Source organism: Polypterus senegalus, chromosome 6 (assembly GCF_016835505.1).
Source record: "Polypterus senegalus isolate Bchr_013 chromosome 6, ASM1683550v1, whole genome shotgun sequence".
NCBI classification, from domain to species: Eukaryota; Metazoa; Chordata; class Cladistia; order Polypteriformes; family Polypteridae; genus Polypterus; species Polypterus senegalus.
The window spans coordinates 31,195,587-31,216,781 of record NC_053159.1 but is presented as its reverse complement, the minus strand read 5'-3'; the positions used below and the strand labels follow the sequence as shown (position 1 = coordinate 31,216,781).

At 34.9% G+C, this 21,195-nt stretch overlaps 1 protein-coding gene across 1 annotated transcript in view; it reads left to right on the top strand.

Annotated features, from left to right (window-relative positions):
* Positions 1-20,333, top strand: part of ints11 (integrator complex subunit 11) — a 39,913-nt gene extending 19,580 nt beyond the window's left edge. The window contains exons 10-17 of the mRNA XM_039755749.1: positions 1,220-1,303; positions 2,809-2,898; positions 5,753-5,915; positions 10,365-10,472; positions 13,390-13,451; positions 15,089-15,231; positions 16,921-17,050; positions 20,166-20,333. Coding sequence (XP_039611683.1) covers positions 1,220-1,303; positions 2,809-2,898; positions 5,753-5,915; positions 10,365-10,472; positions 13,390-13,451; positions 15,089-15,231; positions 16,921-17,050; positions 20,166-20,225 — 840 coding nt within the window. The 3' untranslated portion in view covers positions 20,226-20,333. The remainder of the gene's footprint in view (positions 1-1,219; positions 1,304-2,808; positions 2,899-5,752; positions 5,916-10,364; positions 10,473-13,389; positions 13,452-15,088; positions 15,232-16,920; positions 17,051-20,165) is intronic.
* The last annotated feature ends 862 nt before the right edge of the window (positions 20,334-21,195 follow it).

Sequence of the window (21,195 nt, the reverse complement as noted above, 5' to 3'; positions counted from 1 at the left end):
TACCTCCCAGTTTTCTCTGCACTCAGAAACCAATTCTGCTGGGAGGTAATAAAGCTGGCATTGTATAAAATACAAATATAATACTGTATTAGTTGCAGACAATGCTACAAAGCTGCTAGTATGTAATTAAATATCATTTATGCAGATGCATATTTATACATATTAAAATTTCAGCATAAGGTTCAAAAGTAGCATCTGATGAATTTTGGGCAATAGTTTTATATATTTTTAATTTGCCATTTCTTCATTTGTTTTTTTACTGTTGCTTCTGAAAGAACTGCAGAAAAATTTTAAAATTTATCATTACTGCAGCATTAAAAGGTGTACTGTATTTTATCCCTCAACTGCATATATTGCAATTTTGATTATCTTTTTATAAAATGTGGGGCATGAGGTTGTAGTGGGTAGCACTGTTATACTCAGAGTATCAGAATCCAGGATTTCTTTTTCATTCCATTCACTTTGGATGGATTTGGTGTGGATTTTCTCCAGATTGTCTTGCGTTCCTGTAATAGGACGTGCAATTTAAGTTGACTGACACATTTAAATAAGCTCAATAGAAGGAGATGTCCCTTTAGATCAGTGCTGCACAAGGTGGTTTGGACCAACGGACACTTTGTCAAAGTCAAACAAAGATACTGAAGACCACCTTTGGTCAACATTACAAGACTACCTTTTGATTTTTTCTGGAAAGTTGTTTCAAAGTCCCAGAATTAGTGATTCACAATAAAGACTAAAAGGTGGAATTAAAAGATTGCTGTTGCCACTGATTGCCTCATGAGGTGGATGTTCCTAATAAATTAAAAAAAAGTCCCACATAGTGAAGAAGTTAGTTTGGACAGGAGAGGGAGAGATTGCAAATTTGAAGAAACATTGAAAGAGAGAAAAAGAAGGAACAAGAAAAGAATAGTGTGGAAGTAAAAGATGTTATTTTCTGCAAGACGTTCAGACAGGGCACCTAGCAGTCAGTGTCTTAGCGCTGTTTTATGTGCTATCTAAGAAAGATGACTAGCTTAGCCCACAGAGCACCAGTGGTCCATAGAACACATATTAAGAACCACTACCTTAGGTGGAATGGTGTCCTTTCCAGGCTTGTTTCTTTCTTTGCAGGGATACACCCAGGCTTCCTATATTACAATGAGTCTATTCAAGAAATTAATTAAATAATGATCACAGTAAATGCTAAATATTTAAGTTTAAACAATTTTGCTTCCTGTAGGTAGTATTTGCTACTCCTGGCATGCTGCATGCTGGGCAATCTCTCCAGATCTTCAAGAAATGGGCTGGCAATGATAAAAATATGGTACGTTTAATTTTCATTTTTATAGTACAGTTTTAGGCTGAGTTGAAGTAAATAACTCAAGCAGTTGGATTATACGCATTAATTATGGTGCCAGAGTGACAACATGTTGTATGTTGATTAGCACATGCAAATAAGAATTTAAGTGTACTCGGCACACATCTTTTTCTTTTTACTTTATGCATGTTCTTTCATAATATTTCAGAATTAAAAAAGATCATTGTAATAATGGAAAACTTTATTAAGAAATAAGAGTTTTCTATTTTGACAATTTCAAAGCAATTTTAATATGTAGTTTTTAACCTTTCTATTAACCATTCAAAGCAAACATTTTTGACAAACTAGAATATAACAGTAATGTCGTTGTCCTCCATTTACATCTTTAACATGATGGAAGGTTTTCATTTCAGTTAATTTGTAGTGCACTATATCATTTCTGAAGACTGCTTTAGCTTTTTTTGTCAATTTGACAGAAACATAGTTTACTATAAACTTTATTTTATGTGTTTAATCTTTGAACGAACCCAGATACAGTAAGATTTGTGACATTGATATGATTTGGATCTTTAATACCTCTTATTTTTGAAAATGAGAAAGATGAAATGTTATAAATGATATGCAAAAATATGTGAATTTTGCTTCCTTTGCCAAAATCCATTTCTCTGGAAACATGGACGCATTATAGTTGTACCTCTTTATATACCCAGAAATTCTAACATTCCTGAGCATTTTCTTGATTTCTTATGTCGTCATGCGACAATGTCCAAGTCAGTCAGTGGACGCTTTATTAAGTTAGTTATGTTAGCACACTGGCTACAGTGGTGATTGGATGAGCTTTGACTAAATGAGAAGTAATAAAATTATCTCCATTAAGTTTCCAAGTGCTGTTTTCATCCTACCTATTAAGGCTGTCAAAAGTATTGAAATATCTTACAAGTATCAATTGTTAATATTTTTAAATTATTTCAGTACTCATTGTTCATTATATCAATTCTACAGCCCACATTATGAATTCACTTCCAATTTGCCATGGCTCAAGTTGCAGCCTCATTTCTATCCACTCCCATGTGTTAATAAAATAGCAGTTTCAGCAGATGGCTAACCTCCTGGCTACTCCACAGATGAGACTATGAACAATGGGAAACCAAGCCTTTTGTTCTATTGGGCCTCCCTTACGAAACAAGCTCCTGCAGTCTGTCCAAAGCTCTGTGACATTGAAGAATTTAGTGACTTATTTGTTTCAATGTGCTTTTAATAACCTATAATAAATAGGTTATTATATTTACTTCTGTTTTAATTTTGTTTAAATTTTCTATGTTATTTTTATATAGGGTTTTAAATAGTAGTATCGTTTATATTAATTGTTCTATTTATCTTGATTTGTAAAGCACCTAGGAATGACTGTTATTTTAGTGTGCTATATCAATAAAATCTATTATTAATCTATTATGAAAGGATATCAACAATTGAGAGTTTGGAATAATATATTTCATGTACTTATATTTTAGGTCATTTTGCCAGGCTACTGTGTACAGGGTACTGTTGGATATAAAATATTAAATGGCCAGAAAAAACTTGAGATGGAAGGAAGGAACACAGTAAGTAAAGATAACTGATAATATCTCATTTGTATTGACATGTAATTAATGTAGACTAGGGGCTCTGCCCCCTGCTCTCTTCGCTCGCCAACCCCTGGACGGGCGCTATGTGCTGGCCATTTCGCAGCTCTGCCGCTTGCGTAAGGGGAAGCTGATTGTTAAACAGATTATTATTTTCATGGAAATTGTTACATATGCATAATAGAACTGACTAGAAGCTGATTGTTAAACAGATTGTTATTTTCATGGGAATTGTTACATATGCATAATAGAACTGACTATTTTACATTACAGCGAGTAATTAACCATAGTAAAATGTAATAAATTGAAAGAAAATTATGTTTCATGTTGCGTTAGAGGTATTTGTTGCGTTATACGTTTTCATTCTGTTTGGCTTTGAAATTAACACACAAATATTTTTAAACTTACACTTTTACTGTAAAACTTCAGTATAAACAATATTTTAACTGAATTGATTCCGTGTTTGGACTTAAATTGTGACAACGCAACGTATAGCTGCCCATGAGTGAATATCGTTTTTTTCTCTCTAATAAATAAGCTGACTTTTTCAAATGTTTGTCTCTGTGATTTAATTGTCATAGCAAAAGCTATTCTAGCGGGAAACTGTAAATATTTTAATACAAATTACATATCAAAATCTCCTTTGGTGTCTAATGTTATCCGCAGAATATTTACCACATTACCTTTCTTGTCGCCTGTTAAAATTTTACATGTTAGAATTGTTCGACCAATTTTCAATACAACTAATCTTGTCCCATTGCATAGCCCATCACTCAGATATAAATTACGCAATAACATTACGATACATCCTTCTTTCAACAGTAATTCGACCAGTGGAAGACCGGATGGTTTTAACGGTTGTAGATATTCTACGGGATATTGTAAGTTGATGTTTTCATCCTCCGCACCATCACCACCAACTTTTTCAGCATAGTTTATTGATACACATTTAATCAATTTGCCCTGTAACCGATCAACAATTTTTGCATTCGTTTGACTTCATCGTTTCTCGGTGCTCTCTCTGCTTTTAGAATCTCTAGCCTGCTCTGCATGTGTATTGTGCCAACGTTTTTGAACCTCTTTATGACATTCTACTTTGTCTTCTACTCTTTGTCTTTTATTTCTGACCCCGCTTGGACCTGCTAGGTTTTCAGTTCCACTTGGTCCAGGCTGATTATTACTTTCCTTATTTTCCAAATTTGCACTTAGATGATTATTGTTCTTTTTGGAACTCTTTTCTCTCCAGTGCTTTTGGGCCTCTTTTCGAAACGCTGCCCTTTCTTCTTCGCTTAGTCGTTGACGTGTCATCTAGAATCTATAAAATTATTGTCCAGAAAAGGACTACAACGAAAGAAACAAATAGATTGTATGTATAAAAATACTGTCCAAAAAAGCTTCTTTAAAGGATGAAACTGACGACTTTTCATAAACAACTTATAAAAACATAAAGAGCTGAGAGCACAGGAAGCGTGTCTGACAAAAGCATTGACACGAATGAGAGGTGAGAGGACCGTGGCCATGGGCCGTCAACCGGAAATGGTTGAGACCAACTTAAAAAAACCTCTTGCCAATTATCTTGTCTCGTCTCAAGATTTTCTTTTATAATAGAGAGATATTTTCATTAGGTGGAAATCTAATATATAAAAAATTAAACACACCTTTTTTTTTTATAGTCATATTCAAGAGCAATTAGTTATTTTCAGAGAATTGTTCTTAAGTTTGATTTCAATATATAGTACATTTTGGCAATTACAATAAATAAATACAATTTTTTTTATTTCAATGTTTATTGGATAGACTTTTGGGAGATCTGTAGTGCATTTCTGAGGCAGATCTGTGTTACAGCAATTTGTTATGAGACATTATGGTAGACTCTTGGCTTTTCAATATAACTGTGGTTTGGGAGTGTTAATGTGTTAAAAATACCAGACAGTTCTTGAACACCATGGACTGTATGTCTTCAATGCTATTGTAGCTGGCATCAAAATATAACCCTTAAGTTATATTATTATTGCTCCATTTAGGACACAAATCAAATTAGTACAAAGGAATGTTTCTTTACATGAGAACCGTAAGAGTAACTCAAATAATAGGCTCCAGCACCCAGTAATTGCTCTTTGCAGTCCATATACTTAGCTCCAGGAATAACTTGCATAAAGACCACAAATGCTGGTCAGTTGCAGACTTATCAAATTACAGTATGTTATATACAGGACTATGTTTGAACTATAATTTATAATCAGGTTTAGTCCAGTTAAATGCTAACATTTGAAAAATAGTAAAAAGAAACAGGAGTGACATGTTGAAATGTTCACTGTTGCACATTTTGCTACATAATTATGAGAATATGGCATTATGTTAAGTAACAATTTAGTAAGAATAAATAAAAATGTAGTTATTTTATTTGTTTTAAATTTTTAATGCTAAACATGTGACCCTGTAATGCATGTGTATTTGATACACATGTAAAGGTGTCTGAAATAATGACATTGCTGTGAATTTCATTATCTCGGTTAAAGTTCAGAGAAACACTGGCCTAGATGTACCATTGACAATTGTAGTCTTAATTTGAGGAAACGGGGGGAAAAAAAACAACTTTTGAAGTCTACAGATACACTGACTAAATATAGTGGACACTAAACTTAAAATTGTAAAACTTTGCATACCAACACTGTTACTTCTTTTTTCAGTCCAGAAGGGCAGTGTCTGTGTGGTGATTCTGCAAGATCTGAAGCCAAAATCAAACAAAAACCATGGTGTTGTGTAGAAGTCAATAACATCTTTGTGTCTAACGTACTTAAAACTCTGATGTAATATCATCCTTGCCCTTTAGCTGGAGGTAAAGATGCAGGTGGAGTACATGTCATTCAGTGCTCATGCGGATGCCAAAGGGATAATGCAGCTCGTTCGTATGGCTGAGCCACGAAATGTTCTTTTGGTCCATGGAGAAGCTAAGAAAATGGAGTTTCTAAAACAGAAAATTGAACAAGAATTCAGTAAGTGCATTTTTATGTTAAGTTTATTTAAGAGGCTTAGCCAGATCTTTTGTACCTTTTCAATTGCAGTTTGATGCCTTTGCAGTCTTGATCAGTCATACCATACAATAACAGCTGAGCTGGAGTCTGTATGTGAAATAAAATAAAGATGATGCACAGAATATCTAAAATAATGATGATGCGATTTTAATCATGATTCTGATTAATGGCAACTTACTGTTTATACAGGATATGTGGCTTTTCTTCATGTCTTGTAGTTCAGTGATTCTTAAAATGTCAATCATTCTTTACCTTGTATAGCGGGGAAACCAGTGGATACTAGAAATTGGCAAACAATGGATTTCATGCAGTTGGAGAGATACCCATACTTGAGGTTACAGTCATGAAATCATGTCAATTTATTTAGAAACTGTCATGATGACAAGACTCCTATGAAGGAGAAGATTTTTAAAAATTCTGATTTGAATATTTACTTTATTTCAAATTCAAATTGATAACAAGCCATTCCAGTAACATATACAGTGGCCAAGGATAGGTGTGCCAAGCTTGTGGCATCATATTCAAAAAGACTTGAGGCAGTAATTGCTGCCAAAGGTGCATCGAATACTTGTACATGTGCTTTCTCAATTTTTTTTATTTTTAATAAATTTGCAAAAATCTCAAGTAAACTTCACGTTGTCATTATGGGGTGTTGTGTGTAGAATTCTGAGGAAAAAAATTAATTCAATCAATTTTGGAATAAGGCTGTAACATAACAAAATGTGGAAAAAGTGATGCGCTGTGAATACTTTCCAGATGCACCGTAGTAAGAAATCAAAATCACTGATGCCACCAGAATTTTGTTTCATATTACATATTACGGCCTTTTCTAGGGTTGATTTTTGCTTTTAATGGCTTAATGAAATTCTATAACAGAAAAAAAGAATTTTAAAAACTGATGGTTGGTGCATTTTCTTTTAGATAATATTTGTATTTAATAACAGGAATAGTTTCTTAATTATAGTACAGCATTTCATTAGTATAATACAGAATTGTATTTGTTTTGTTATACTTATGTTTTCCATCCATCCATTTTCCAAACCGCTGAATCCGAATACAGGGTCATGGGGGTCTGCTGGAACCAATCCCAGCCAACACAGGGCACAAGGCAGGAACCAATCCTGGGCAGGGTGCCAACCCACCACAGGACACACACAAACACACCCACACACCAACCACACACTAGGGCCAATGTAGAATCGCCAATCCACCTAACCTGCATGTCTTTGGACTGTGGGAGGAAACCGGAGCACCCGGAGGAAACCCACGCAGACACGGGAGAACATGCAAACTCCACAGGGAGGACCCGGGAAGCGAACCCGGGTCTCATATCTGCGAGGCAGCAGTGCTACCACTGCGCCACCGTGCCACCCACTTATGTTTTCAATTTCTAGATATTAATTTGTACTTAGCAAGTAATGTTATATTTGTGTATATTGCACATTTCTTTAATATATTTACATTTTTTAACATGTTTATGGCTTTAGTAGCTGTGCTACCCGTCTAAGATGGGTTGAAATCTTTTATTTGATACATGGGATGTATACACACCTGATCCCTTTCCCTCACTTCGGCCTTTTCCTATTCAGATAGAGCCGTCTATTTTCACCACTTCCTCTCAACATCATTCATTAATTTGACCACTCAAATAACAGACTGTTTTGTTGGAAGGCGATGATCAGTACTGCATAAGTATGAATTAGCAAATCTAGCCTAGTCGTGTTGGGGCTTTAGTTTAAAAAGTCAGTTTCCCGAAATGGACAGTGATTTATTGTTCTTTTCACTCATCTATTGCCAACTACTTCAACTTATTAGTCATTAGCATGACAGCTATAAACTTTATTTACATGGCTCAAGTAGGTGCAAGAAAGTCGCTACCATGCTTGCTCTGCCAGGTATATAATGTTGGACAACAGAATAGGCGGATAAGACCTGGTGTTTTTTTTTTTTTAAGTCCATATTTGGCATTTGTATTATTTTTTTATTATTATTTGACCCTTGTTCTAAATGTTTTGGCTATTTTTACATTTTTTTCTTCCTAACCCCAAGCAGCTGGAGAGATACACAGCTGCCCAGACACCTCTCCTTTTATTAAGGTGAATAAGCTGATTTCTGACCGTCTAACAATTCCTCTTTGTTGAACATATTCAGCATTAACAATTTTCAGAGCACCATCTACTCTACTCTTATCTTGAAATGTATGTAATAATACAATGCATTTAATTTTTCATTCCAACAGATGACACAAACAAACATAACCATAATCTTTTATGAGTCCTGTAGCAAATGACATATAACAGAGACACAGCAACCAGTGAACACACAGATGCACAGACACACAAACACTTATCCTTTTATTAAGGTAGATGAGAACTGTAGTAAGGGCACACTAAATACAATGCACTTTTTTTTTCATCCTGAAGTTTGTGTTGCTTTATGCACAGTTTTAAAGGGACTTTCACAGTGCATAACACCTATAATTATTTTGGTATTTTTAAAGATTCAAACCAAATAATGCTTTTTTCTAAATACCAGGTCACAATTATCATTAAATAGACAGTACATGTAAATGTTGTTTTCTTCTGTTAGGATTTTATTTAGTAGCAAAGACTTTGGTGATTGGAGGGATTTAGAATCTTACATGTGATATATACCTGTATCTATGCAGAATTAGCTGAGGATATTCAAGTGAATCAAACTTAATGTTGTGAAATTGCAGTAAAATTTCCTCTCAAGAGTAAGAGAAACAATTTTGCTTAAAATACCACGAGAGCACACCCACTCCATTTTTCCCTTAAAAGAATAAGTTGTTGAGAAACATGAAACTCCCTACTTGTACAGTACAAATTACAACAGGGGTGTCAAACTCAATTTTACTGAAGGCAAAAGGTACACTTTATATGCCCAACGTGGGCTGGTATTAATCAACAAACAACTATTTCCGTATTTTCTTTACAAACAATATACACAGGTACCTCTCTGATCATCACAATCATATAATCATGTCTCTGTTAAACTGTTTTATGAACTGCTCTTTTCTTGGACATTGCAGTGTTTTAGAAAAGTTACCAGTAGCCAATGCACTGAAATTAACATTAACTGAATAAATTATTCAGTGCATAAAATCAAGTGAGAGGGGCAGTCTGGATGCATTTCAGAATTTGTAGCTAAAGCCAAGTACCTCTGTTCACATTTGCTTTAACGTGGGTCATGATCAAATGCCACTAGATCACATTAAAAACAGGTGTGATGGTGATGGATCACACAGGCCACATTCGGAGATGGACAGCAATCACACTTAACATGAGTCGAATTGTAAATGTGTCTGCTATTCCATATAATAATTGAAGTCGGCAGAAAATTTGAAAGAATTGTGAAGTACGGTGGCAAAGTCAGGTAAGCTGCCGAAGGTTGACCAGCCCTGATATCTGCACAACTTTAAAAACTGACTGCAGTTGCTGAAGTCCAGCAACCATCTACTTCTTGAGACTGCTCAAACACTAAAGTCATTAATGCAAGTGTGGCAGGTGACCTTCTTTTTATTCTGCTGTAATTCAGGCACTTTCACACCGGTGGCACAAGTGCATTGAGAAGGGTGGAGACTCCATTGAGAAATTACATTATCAGTTTTGTTAAGGTTCGTTCTATTTTCTAACTGTAGCTTGGACTTCACAGGAAGCAGACCAAAATTGCCTGTGAAGAGAGAGAGAGAGAGGGGGGGTCAGCAGCTTTGAATAACCTAAGGTGGGCACAGCACATATTGGCTATTATCAAGGTGGCCCACCAACATCTTTTCTCCCTTAGACATCCAAAAAAGTCTAGAAGGCTCCATCTGTGCTTACCAGATTCTGTAGTTGCATATTATGCCGGTTTTATTTAATTTTATTGATTTTATATATCACATTACAGTGAGTAAGATGCAGTTTAAATACATTAATCAATACTATATTCCAAATATTTGTTTCATATTAGATCAGTCTAATCACCCCTGTGCTGCTTTAACTAATGATGTAGTGTTAATTGTATGGCAGTGTATTCATTGTCAGTTATTTATAATATTCACTATTGTGGGAGACATTTGTGTGAAAATAACCTTGAACTTAAATTTTGACAGCTGTTAACATTTGGCCACTTTAACTGTAAGGTTGTATATCTTACCATAAATACCTGGATAGTGTTAACTAGAAACAATAAAAAAGAAGTCATTATTCTAGGGCTTGATACTTTATGAGGATGCTTTCTTTCTATGTTCATTTCCTTCATCTGTGATATGTTGTTTCTAAGAAGTAATATAAAATGAAGAGAGAGAAACAACCACCCCTTATAGGTAAAGTTAAAATACATATACTAAACTAAGCTTTGCAGCTTTCACTCTGTTCAATGTTAATTTAATATGTTTAAATTTAACAGGTGTTAACTGTTACATGCCGGCCAATGGAGAAACAACAACGATAACTACCAACCCAAACATCCCTGTTGATATTTCATTGAGTTTGCTGAAAAGGGATTCCGTGCCTGGTATGCTACTGTGTTGTTTTATTAAACATCAGCATCATGTTTGTATATATGTACAGTATATCCTCTCATATAGAACTGTGTATAGTGAATGCCAACTTATTACCTCTGGTAAAAGTCTTAAATATGCATTTACTCCTTTTATTGCTAAATGTGTTTCATCTGCATTATCTATCAGTGGGCAAAACCTAGGACCAAGTACTATGATAATATGGTTCTTAACCTTCATGAAGCCTCTAAGAGGAGAGGTGTGTGACATAATGATTTCTGCTTTGTTGTTTCATAGTAATACTGCCTGATCCATCAAATTGATGGAAATAGTTAAACCCCTTCACAGAAAAACTTTTAATATTTCTTACACCTTAAACTACCTGAATTCTCCATAATCTAATCAATTTGTGATAAAAGTGCAATACAAATTGGGTTTATTACAGCGGATTTCTAAAAAAAGATGCTTATGACCAAGAAAGATGAATAAAGATATGGACTAATATATTAAGATGAAGTACTACATCTGATTATTCAGATGTATACCATGGAAACGGAAAAAGCTAGATTGGTGAGTTAAGGAAAAAGTAAAGAGAAACTGAAAGGATGAAACAGTAAATCAAGAATTTCAAATTGTCAGAGACAGAGAGAGAAAATAAAGTTAAGTTAATGAATCCAGAGAAAAAGACTAAGCTGTATTATAAAGGGAGAAATACTAAAGGCAGGAAAAACAAAGACGATGATTGGGTTGCTGTTCATTCAGAACTCCAGTTTTATAGTCATTTTCTTACCTTGTAGTAATTTTTTGACAAAAGGATTTAGTGCTTTTTTTTTCATTTTCAATCTGGTTATTTTGTTTCTCATTTTTCTGTGAATTAGGCAGATTTACAATGCTAATGAATGATGACACTTTGTTTATGAAATGGTAAAATCTTCACACAACACCTTCTAACCGAAGTCATTCCAAAGTCTTCATGGCTTTAACACATAACAGAGTTTTTTTTGGTTGTTTTAGAATAACCATTTTCTCCTGACACACTACCACAATGCCCATTCTGTAAAGTGGAACAATGTGTTTATAGCAGATATGGATATCATAAAAAGACCTCATTCATGTCCACACTCAGAACACCATACTATAACCCACTCTTCATCTGTCAGGCATTGCATGTTTGGTAATATCACTTGTGGAGTCTCACCAGTGAAGTATTTTCAGTTTTGAAAGTACTTCCGTTTAAAATTTGGAAAATTAACAAATCATTTACCACCTACACTGTTAATAAAGGTGCATAATGTGCAATTTAGCTTGGCTTTGTGTTGCTAAATAACTTAGAATGTGCCTTATGTACATTTTAACTTTTTGTATTCTACATTCTGAGGCATAATCTCTCCTTTTAAAACATTAGGCCTAGTTTACAAAATATTGAAAAACCTAAACAGCCAGGCCAGGAAAGGTTTAGAGTGCTGGAGCAACCCATACTGCACCCGAAGCTTGTGGTTAGTAAAGATATCAACATTATTTAAAACGTTACCTCAAACTACTGCTACTTAGTATTGGTAAGAAGTGGAGATTTATCTTTTTAGGCAATTTGCTGCAAAAATATGTATTTTGAAAAACATTAAGACATGACCCTGTGTTGCCATCTTTGTGCAAATGCAGGGTTAGCCTCATTACATACTGGATGTACAAAAATTATATCTGCCTAGAAACTTATTAAGTTGTTGATCAAATAATTCTGTCCAATCAAACATCCACTTGATGACCTTGTTTAATGCTCTTCTGGGTCAAATTGACCCAAACTATCCCTGCAGTATCAAGCACATGATGGATTCAGAGGACGTTAGATCTCAAAAGACCACAAAAAAATTACACAGAAAGTCATTTTGTCAGCAGCACCAATTAAAAGCATTTGACACTTTTGCAGAAGCTAGTGATAGACCACGATGATACATCTGCAGTTTTCAGAGACTTTCAATTTGTTTTTAATGCTGTACAGAATATTTTTAGACAACAGTGCTGAAGACTGTGTTTCAACGTTTTGAGTGTGTTTCAAAATGTATTTTGTTCTGAGCTGTTATTAAAATTTGCAGTCAACACACATTTAGTTACATATGTAATTACATTTTAAATGTATGTTAAATGTGCTTACATGTAGTAATCAGTTCCTGGGTAAAATATATCTGAATAAATATGAAGAAGGAAGATTGTGTTCTCACATTTTTTTTTAATTTTTTTTTTTTTTTATAAATATAAATTTGATTATTTCTTTTTACATTATCTTGTAGTAATTTTGTTGAATAGGTCTCTGTGCTATGTTTATATGGCAGTATAAATCGGTTATATACACACTTCATGTACACAGTGGTTGATGCATAATTAATGTAGACAGTTTTCAAGTGTATCTCTGCAACACATGCAACTTCTTAATAACAATATGTCATGAATTTACACTTCTGACAAACCTCTTCTTGGTTCTCTGTACATGCAAAACATGTTGGGGGTTTAAGGCCATTAACAGTTTTGCCCAGTTTGTAGATCTGTGAGCTGCTACTGTTGTGTGAAAACTTGGATCTTTGTCTTTAAGTATGCTGGCTACTGCAGGGTTATAGTCAAAACTCTTTGACATTGATTATAGTGCGTCTATTCCATGATTTTGAGCTCTCTTCTAAGCTGCGCTGGAAAATTTGACTTTATGAATTCTAAAGAGCAGTCTTCAAGGACTTAATGTTTTAATCTTGTTTCGAATAAAGGTTTAGGAGTTTAATTCTTCTGAAATATCCCATGACTTTGCCACATTCAATATTATATTTACGTTTATTGATGTATGTTCTTTGTCCAAAGCAATTTGTTTCTTGCATGTACAGTATGATATCTTCTAAAGTATGATGAGTATATTAAGTAATTCTAGAATATTTCAACTTTGCATTGTAGGTGCCTTACCAGACCCGAAGAAGCCCAGAATAATGCATGGTACCTTGATAATGAAAGACAACGTAAGTCATAATTTGGTTTCTCCCATGCAAATCTGTGTGAGCTCCAGCCTGCAGCAAGTATAGTTTCATTTTATTTTATGACTAACTCCTCAGGATGCAGTTGACTAGTTGATTAATGTTACATTCCAATTTACCTTTTGGCAATTTAAACACAAGAGTATACCTAAAGACCCTGACAGGATTTGAACTTGTGACATATCTTTTTGTAGCTCAGATGCTCAGAATTTGACCAATACAACCTGCAATAAATGCCACTAGAAGAAATTTTGCAGTGTCTGAAATAACTGTTGATTTGTTTTAAATTATGAATTTGTCGTGTTATTGTGCTAAAAGTAAAGTATGTTGCATTTTGTTTTCCTTGCTCAGGTCCTAATTGTCAAGGTATTTAACTAGAATTCTTCTGACATTTGGTTTTCTCCATAGTGTACAGTGTCTTACAGGGAAAACTATAATAAGCTGTCTTGAAGGAGAATTAGAATATGCCCAGTAGGAAGAATATGAAGACATCAGCTTTGCTATTATTCAGTTTGCATTTTATTATCCAACACCTCTGCTGAAAATGAGCTTCCAAAGCATTTCCATCAGGAATTATAATTAGTTCAGATATCGTACATACTCGCATTTAAGTTATCCTGCGGATAAGGCAGGGCTTGATTTTACTGTATAATTTCCGGTATTTTATAATGTCAGTCGTATAAGTCGAATGCAGAAAACTCATGGTATTGGTCCAAGAGATTATGATATGCTAAGGCCCACCTGAGAGAGTAACCACAGAGCACATGGCCATTTTTTTCTATGTATTGTGCCTGCGTGACCACACGGTACTCAAACTATTCCAAAGCAACATTTGCACAGTTTTTTTCAGGTTTCAAGACCCAACTTATACGCGAGTATAAACGATACTTACATTTTACTGTTTACTCTAGCCACCAAGGATGCAAACTGGCCCAACTTGGTCCCAAGCTTGGATAAATAGAGAAGGTTGGCGTCAGGGAGGGCACCCACCTCTAAAGCTGTATATTGTTAATTATTTGGCTGACACCTTTATCCAGGGTGACTTACAACATTTGAGATAAAGTTGGTTACATTTCTTTTCTTTTTCCATTTGGAGCACAGGCAGGTGAAATGGCTTGCTCATAGTCACCCAATGTCAGTAGCTGTTTGAACCTACAACCTCAAATTTTTGTTAAAACCTTTAATGATGAAAAAGCTTTAATTTTACTGTTATTTTGATTTGTCATCTGTGCCTTTTGCCTATATTCTTACCCATTATAATAATATATATATATATATAAAATAGAGATTCAGAAAATGATATTGAGTTTCTGCCAAAACAAATTGGCATCCTTGGTAAGAGTAAGCAAAGAGGAGCATCAAAATCTTGGACTTTATTTTAAATACCCAGATTAAGAAATAAATTATTTGCTCAAAACGTAGTTTCAAAGAAATTGGCAGGCTCTAAAGACTTAAAGTAAAAACTGTATTAAAATGTTTTTTTCTAAGTTTATCTAGGCAGTATATTATTGCTAGCTGGCGCTTACTTACAAAAGATTACTTCTCATAGATTTAGAGTTAGTTAGGCAGATATAAAAACAATTTAAAAATATTAACATGAAGACACTATACACTGTTTTTAGAGTCTCCGTCTAGTCTCCTCTGAGCAGGCACTCAAAGAGTTGGGTCTGGTTGAACATCACCTGAGGTTTACTTGCAGAGTTCACATTCAAGACCCTCATTCAGAACAAGACACACTGAATAAAATCTACAGCCATCTGAAAACGTAAGTCTATGGAAAAAAAAAAAAAATTTGAATGCTATGTAATTTTTAATTAATGTGTCTGCATTGGAAATCTGAATCAAAATACTATAATTAATTATTTTTGACTTTTTGTAAAACTCATTTGTTCTGTTTAAGATAGTACAGACACTTGCTCTGTTACCTACAGTCATGCTTGAAGATTCGTGGACCTTTCACAGTTTTTCTACATAAATTTGATCTAAAATGCTATCGTAAAGACATACAAATAAATAAAATAACAGAGTAAAACAAACAATGTAATACTTTTTTCCTGGATTGATCAAATGTTCCAATATTAAATGGCTTACCAGTAAATGTATCAGAACCTTTACTTTCAGTAACTGGTATGACCCCCCCTTGAGCACAAAAAACTGCAGACATTTACGGAAGCTGTCAGTCAGTCCTCCATTTCACTTCCCCATTTCAAGTCCTGCAAGTCATTTCTATTGGGTTATGATCTAGACTTTGTCCCAGCTCTTCAAAAATGTGAAATTTATTCAGTCTCAACCATTCTTTGGTAGATTGACTTTTGTATTTTGGTTTACTGTCCTGCTGCAAGGCCCGACTTCTGTAGAGCTATAGATCACAGATAGATACCCTAAAATTCTCCTGTAGAATTTTCTGGTACAATCCAGAGTTCACAGTTCAGTCAATGATGGCAAGCCATTCTGATCCCCTGGCAGCAAAAAAACATGAAATTGCCAACACTGTATTTTATGTTTGGGATCAAATTCTTATGTTGGAATGCAGTATGTGATTTCTGCCAAATATACTGTTTGTTATTTAAGCCAAAACCTCTATTTTAAACTCATCCATCCACAGAACATTCTTCCAGTAGTCAGTAGTTTAGCAAACCCAAAACAGGCAGCAGTGTTTTCCTTGGGGGCAGTGGTTTCCGCTCTCTTTCCTCCTATGCACACTATTGCTCAGTGTTTGCTTGATGGTGGACTCATTAACACTGGCATTACCCAGTGCAAGAGAGGCCTAAATATCCTTAAACATTAACACTTTTTTTGTAATCTCCCAGAATGTCATACACATTGCTATTAAAAGTGTTTTTTGTTGTATGACCACTCCTTGCGAGCAGAGGATTTTGTCCATTTGTATACTGCCTGACTGACAGTAAAACAGTGAAGACCAAAGTATTTAGAACTTGTTTAGTAAATTTGTTTAGGCTGATGAGGAATAACAACTCTGTTTCATAAGGTTTTTAGAAATCTTATTTGACTGAGACATGGCATACACTGCAATCACAAACCAGTGTAGTGAACACTGGACTTTGATACTGAAGACTCAGGTAGTTGGCATACACTCTAGCATCAGATTGTCATCTGATTGATTGACACTCCTGACTCTTATTAACCCCTTAAATGAGTGATAATCCTAGAGGTTCACATACTATTTCTGACCAAGATATTTAATGTTGGATTATTTTGATCAATATACTGTATAAGTGAAACAGTACAGCATTATGGGTGCTCTTTGTTACATTTTGTTTTCTTTATCTACTTTATGACTTGCCGCATGTTATTTCAAATTTCGGCAGAAGTTCAAAAAATTCTGAAGGTTTTACAGACTTTTTTGGCACTACTATATACATCTGTTAGCAATGGGAAGGGAATGTCTAGAACTTCCAGTATGTATTTACTGTATTTCTTTTTTCATAACCAGAGTACTGAAAGATTCCTCTATCCAGCACCTTCCTGACGGCACTTTGATGGTGGAATCCATTCTCATTAAAGTTTCCACAGCTTCCGAAGACCCATCTACAAAAATCTTGTTGGTTTCTTGGACTTATCAGGTACATGATTTAAAAAGATTACTGCTAAAATGTATAATACAAAGTCATTTAGCAGAAATAAGTTGAAAATATCAGCACAACTCACGTTTTATGTTTTTCGTGGTCCAGATTGGATTCTCCACTTTTTTAAACATTCATTTTTTGCTTCATCTGTTACACTTAATCATTGTAACTGGAGTTGTTCAGTCTTATCAGCTTTATCATTTTCATTTGTAGTTGTGGCGGAAGTATTACTCAAAAAGTATCATTTTCTTTTATTTTGGGTATTATTTCTTAAATACATCCAATGGGCCTGTTTACATTTGCTTTACTCAAGTTTCTTAACTTCTACTTTACTGTTTCTTTCATAACCACTAGTAAGGACACCCTGGACTGAGCGTCCAAGGACATCCTTATTGCAGTTGGTGGGAAGCATCACAAAAACCAGCACACCTAATCAGCTTTACTCTCACTCTTCAGATTGCGGAAGCATAATAGCTGACCCTGTCATGAGACCGCATTGACGTTTGATATTTTCCCTTTATGTTGTCTCAGTAGTAATGTTGAGTGAACCCCACTAAGTTAGTTTTCCTTTGAGTTCAACAAAATCACAGAAATATTCAGAACCTTCATAGTTTTTAGTGGACTATAATGGTGCAGTGGCCTTTTAAGTGTCCCCGACAGCTAAGGAAACAGATGCCAATGATTACTTTCGCCAAATATGTGACCTGAGTTGTGCAGTTATAAGAACTGCAACACTGTGTTCTTCCTGTGATAAAATTAATAGAATTAAATATCAGAACAGTAAAATTTCTTGCGGACACAAAGCATGAACTGACTAAGGCTTGACCCCAATAGATACAATAGCAAGTACTCACCTCTGTCAAACTGAAAAGTACAGTTTGTTTTGGTACCATTACCCCAAAAACATGCTTGGTCATTGACTTTTATTGCTACCAAATGAGCATAACACTAAAATACGTGGATTCTTAACTTATTTCTGTTTGCATCAACTGCGTAGCACTCTGGGTAATTTAATACTATTACGTAATACACACAGGTCACATACAAATTCATACATAAAGACATTACCTTTAAGACAGGAATACACTGACATACTTCTAGTTTCCTCCTGTATGCGCATTTTCTGTTTAAATCTATTCCAGTGTTTTCTGCAAATGTTTAGTCCACTACTAGGATCAGCGTTATATCCTCAGGGAGCTGACCCATTTAAAACATTCACTTCTACAGCTCTGTTATGTCATACTGACCTTGCAAAGCATCATGGGGCACACTGGTAATAAAAGCTCATCTAAGTCAAATATTCTGCAAACAAAGTCAACAATGAACAGAGAATATTTACTGCAAAAAATGCTTTTGCAAAGTTCATTGATCAACACTACTTAGTAGTACATCTTGATAACACAGCTTTAATGCAAATATCGCCGTGTTTCACACAAACACGCTTATTATCACAATTCACTTTCAAAATTTTTATACACTTGTCCTTATCAAAGTTTTGTCTCCATGAGAATTGCTCATGAACACAATGAAAATCACTTTTTTCTCAGTGCCGCCTGACTCACCAGTACGAGAAAACCGCCACATATCATATGACTCATCTTGATGTCTAGTTTATATTTATTTTGGTCGTCTAAACTTGAAAAACCGCTTGTTTTTAGTCCATTCTTGCAGGAAATTATGTCCTTATGAAAAATAGTAAACCAATAGGTGTCTTCAGCAAAAATGATCAGATGGACATGAAGACCGTAAACATTTAAATTGAAGCACACATTCAAATATTTGATGCAATTGTTCTTGTTTATTATGTACTTCTTCCTCAAGACGTAAATCGTTTGCTTTTTTATGAGCACTCATAATAAGGGTGGCTTCCGCAAATTCAGAGTTTTATAACCATTGTAATTGTTTGACATTATCTATTGTGTGTGATTTACAAAAGAACTAGCCAATGTTTAGACAGGAGATATTTTATTTTTAGATAGACAGTGAATAAATAAGTACTTTACTTTTCTCAGGAGGACAGTACCACCAGAACATATTATGTACCGTATATACTCGCGTTTACGTTCTCCCGCTGATAAGTCAGGAGTTGATTTTACCGTATAACTTACGGTATTTTATAATGTCAGTCGTATAAGTCGAATGCAGAAAACTCGTGCTATTGGTCCAAGAGATTATGATATGTAATCATGGAGCACACTGCCTTTTTTTTCTATGTATTGTGCCTACGTGACCACACGGTAATACCCAAACTATTTTGAAGCGACGTTTGCACTGATTTGTGTTTTTTTGTATCTCACACCCTCATACACCTTTACCGTAAGAGCATCCCTTATCTACGACGGAGTGTTCGATAAGAAGAAAATATAAAGCTGGTTTTTAAATTAAAAGTCATTGAAGTGGTGAAAGAAATTGGCAACTGCGCTGCTGCAACAAAATTCAGTTCAGAAACTGATGCGGGCTTGGAGGAGGCAAGAAGATGTAAAAAAAAAAAATAATAATAATTATCGTATTTTTGAACAAGTGTATAAGTTGGGGTCTGATTTTATGACTGATTTTTTGGGTTTCAAAGCCCAACTTACAGTATTATGCGAATATATACTATAGTATATCCTCTTTTTACCACATGAGTGCTTTAATAAGGCTTATCAAGTTACTGAGGGTGTTATGCCAAGGTGAGAGTAGCACTGGCTTAAGCACAGAAAAGCATGGGATATGATGGAAGGATTTTGCACATTTGGTGTAGGGGGGATTCATTACTTTTCTACAAAAGGACAGTTTACTGAATCAATTTCTGCTTTAATGGGTTAGCATTCTTATACCTACTGTGTTACAGTCTCACGGTGGGAACAAATGATAGTTATTTCACTGTACACTCATAATTCATGTATTAACATTTTATTTTAGACTGTATGCATGGTTTATCGTTTGTGGGCATCATCTCTTAATTTCTGGAAATTCTAAGGATACTCAATTGTTTCTTACTTGATCTATATTTCTATATCGGTTGTGAATGCCAATTAACTTTTTTTTAATGTTTTAATTATATTAGGAAATTTTTCCAGAAATCTAGCTAGTGGAAATTAAACAATTTTTTAAAATGGTCTTTTTACAGGACGAAGAGCTTGGGAGTTATCTCTCTACATTACTGAGAAAAGGACTGCCTTCCAGTTAAAAGTTCAGATCACTTTGACAGTAAACCCTTCCTGCATTAATCTCATCAAAAGCTTAAGATTATATTTTTAAATTTTTTCATAATAAAGTAAACTGTCTGAAAAAAAAATTACTTCTTGTGTATTCATTGTAATAGCAGCACATTATTTAGCCTAAAATGTGTAACTGAGTGACAGTATTGACCCATATTAAATCCATAGCCTCCTATGCCGACAACGTGCTTTGGAGTGTTCATGGACTGTGCAAGAGGGATGCCTCTGAAGTGAAATCTATTAAATATAAAGGGGTTTTGTAAATAAAGAGGAGATATGCAAAGTTAACAGTGCCTATAAAATATCTGCCTTCATTGGACTACTGCAGAGTTTTCACTTTGACATTAAAGAGTCATTTTCTGTTGATCAGTGTCTAAAAAGCCAAATTAAATCCACTTTGTATAGCAATAAAATGTGAAAATGTCCAAGGCAATGAATACTTTTTTTAGGCACTGTAAAATGAATAAATAAAACCCCAATTGGCCCCATTGGCTTAATTAAACGAAGGGTTCTCTCTGTCTAACAAAGTGCAGCGACTCAGAAAAACTCAGAACAGCCACAGACTGTCAGTTTTTGTTGACCAGGTCCATGCCTGTGACCCATTCACTTAGCTCACAACTTAACGTTTGAGCTCTTTGAAGTCTATACCCTTATCCAGTAGTAATGCCTGGATCAGAGGGAAACACAGTGCAAGGCAGACCCTGGCAATGCTGTACCACTGATCCATGGTCATGTTTTTAGCATCCAGCCCCCCATAAGGGCTTCTTGCTGTCTGCATAGTAACTGCCAGTTGGACCCCAGAACTATCTCTCTGGAGGTTTTGGTGGAGCTGCCTTCATACCAGTCTCTGAGGGTGCTTCACTTAACCTACTATAGAGCACAAGGATATATTGACATTACAAGAGAAGATTGTGTATTACAGGGTACTGCAAATAAACA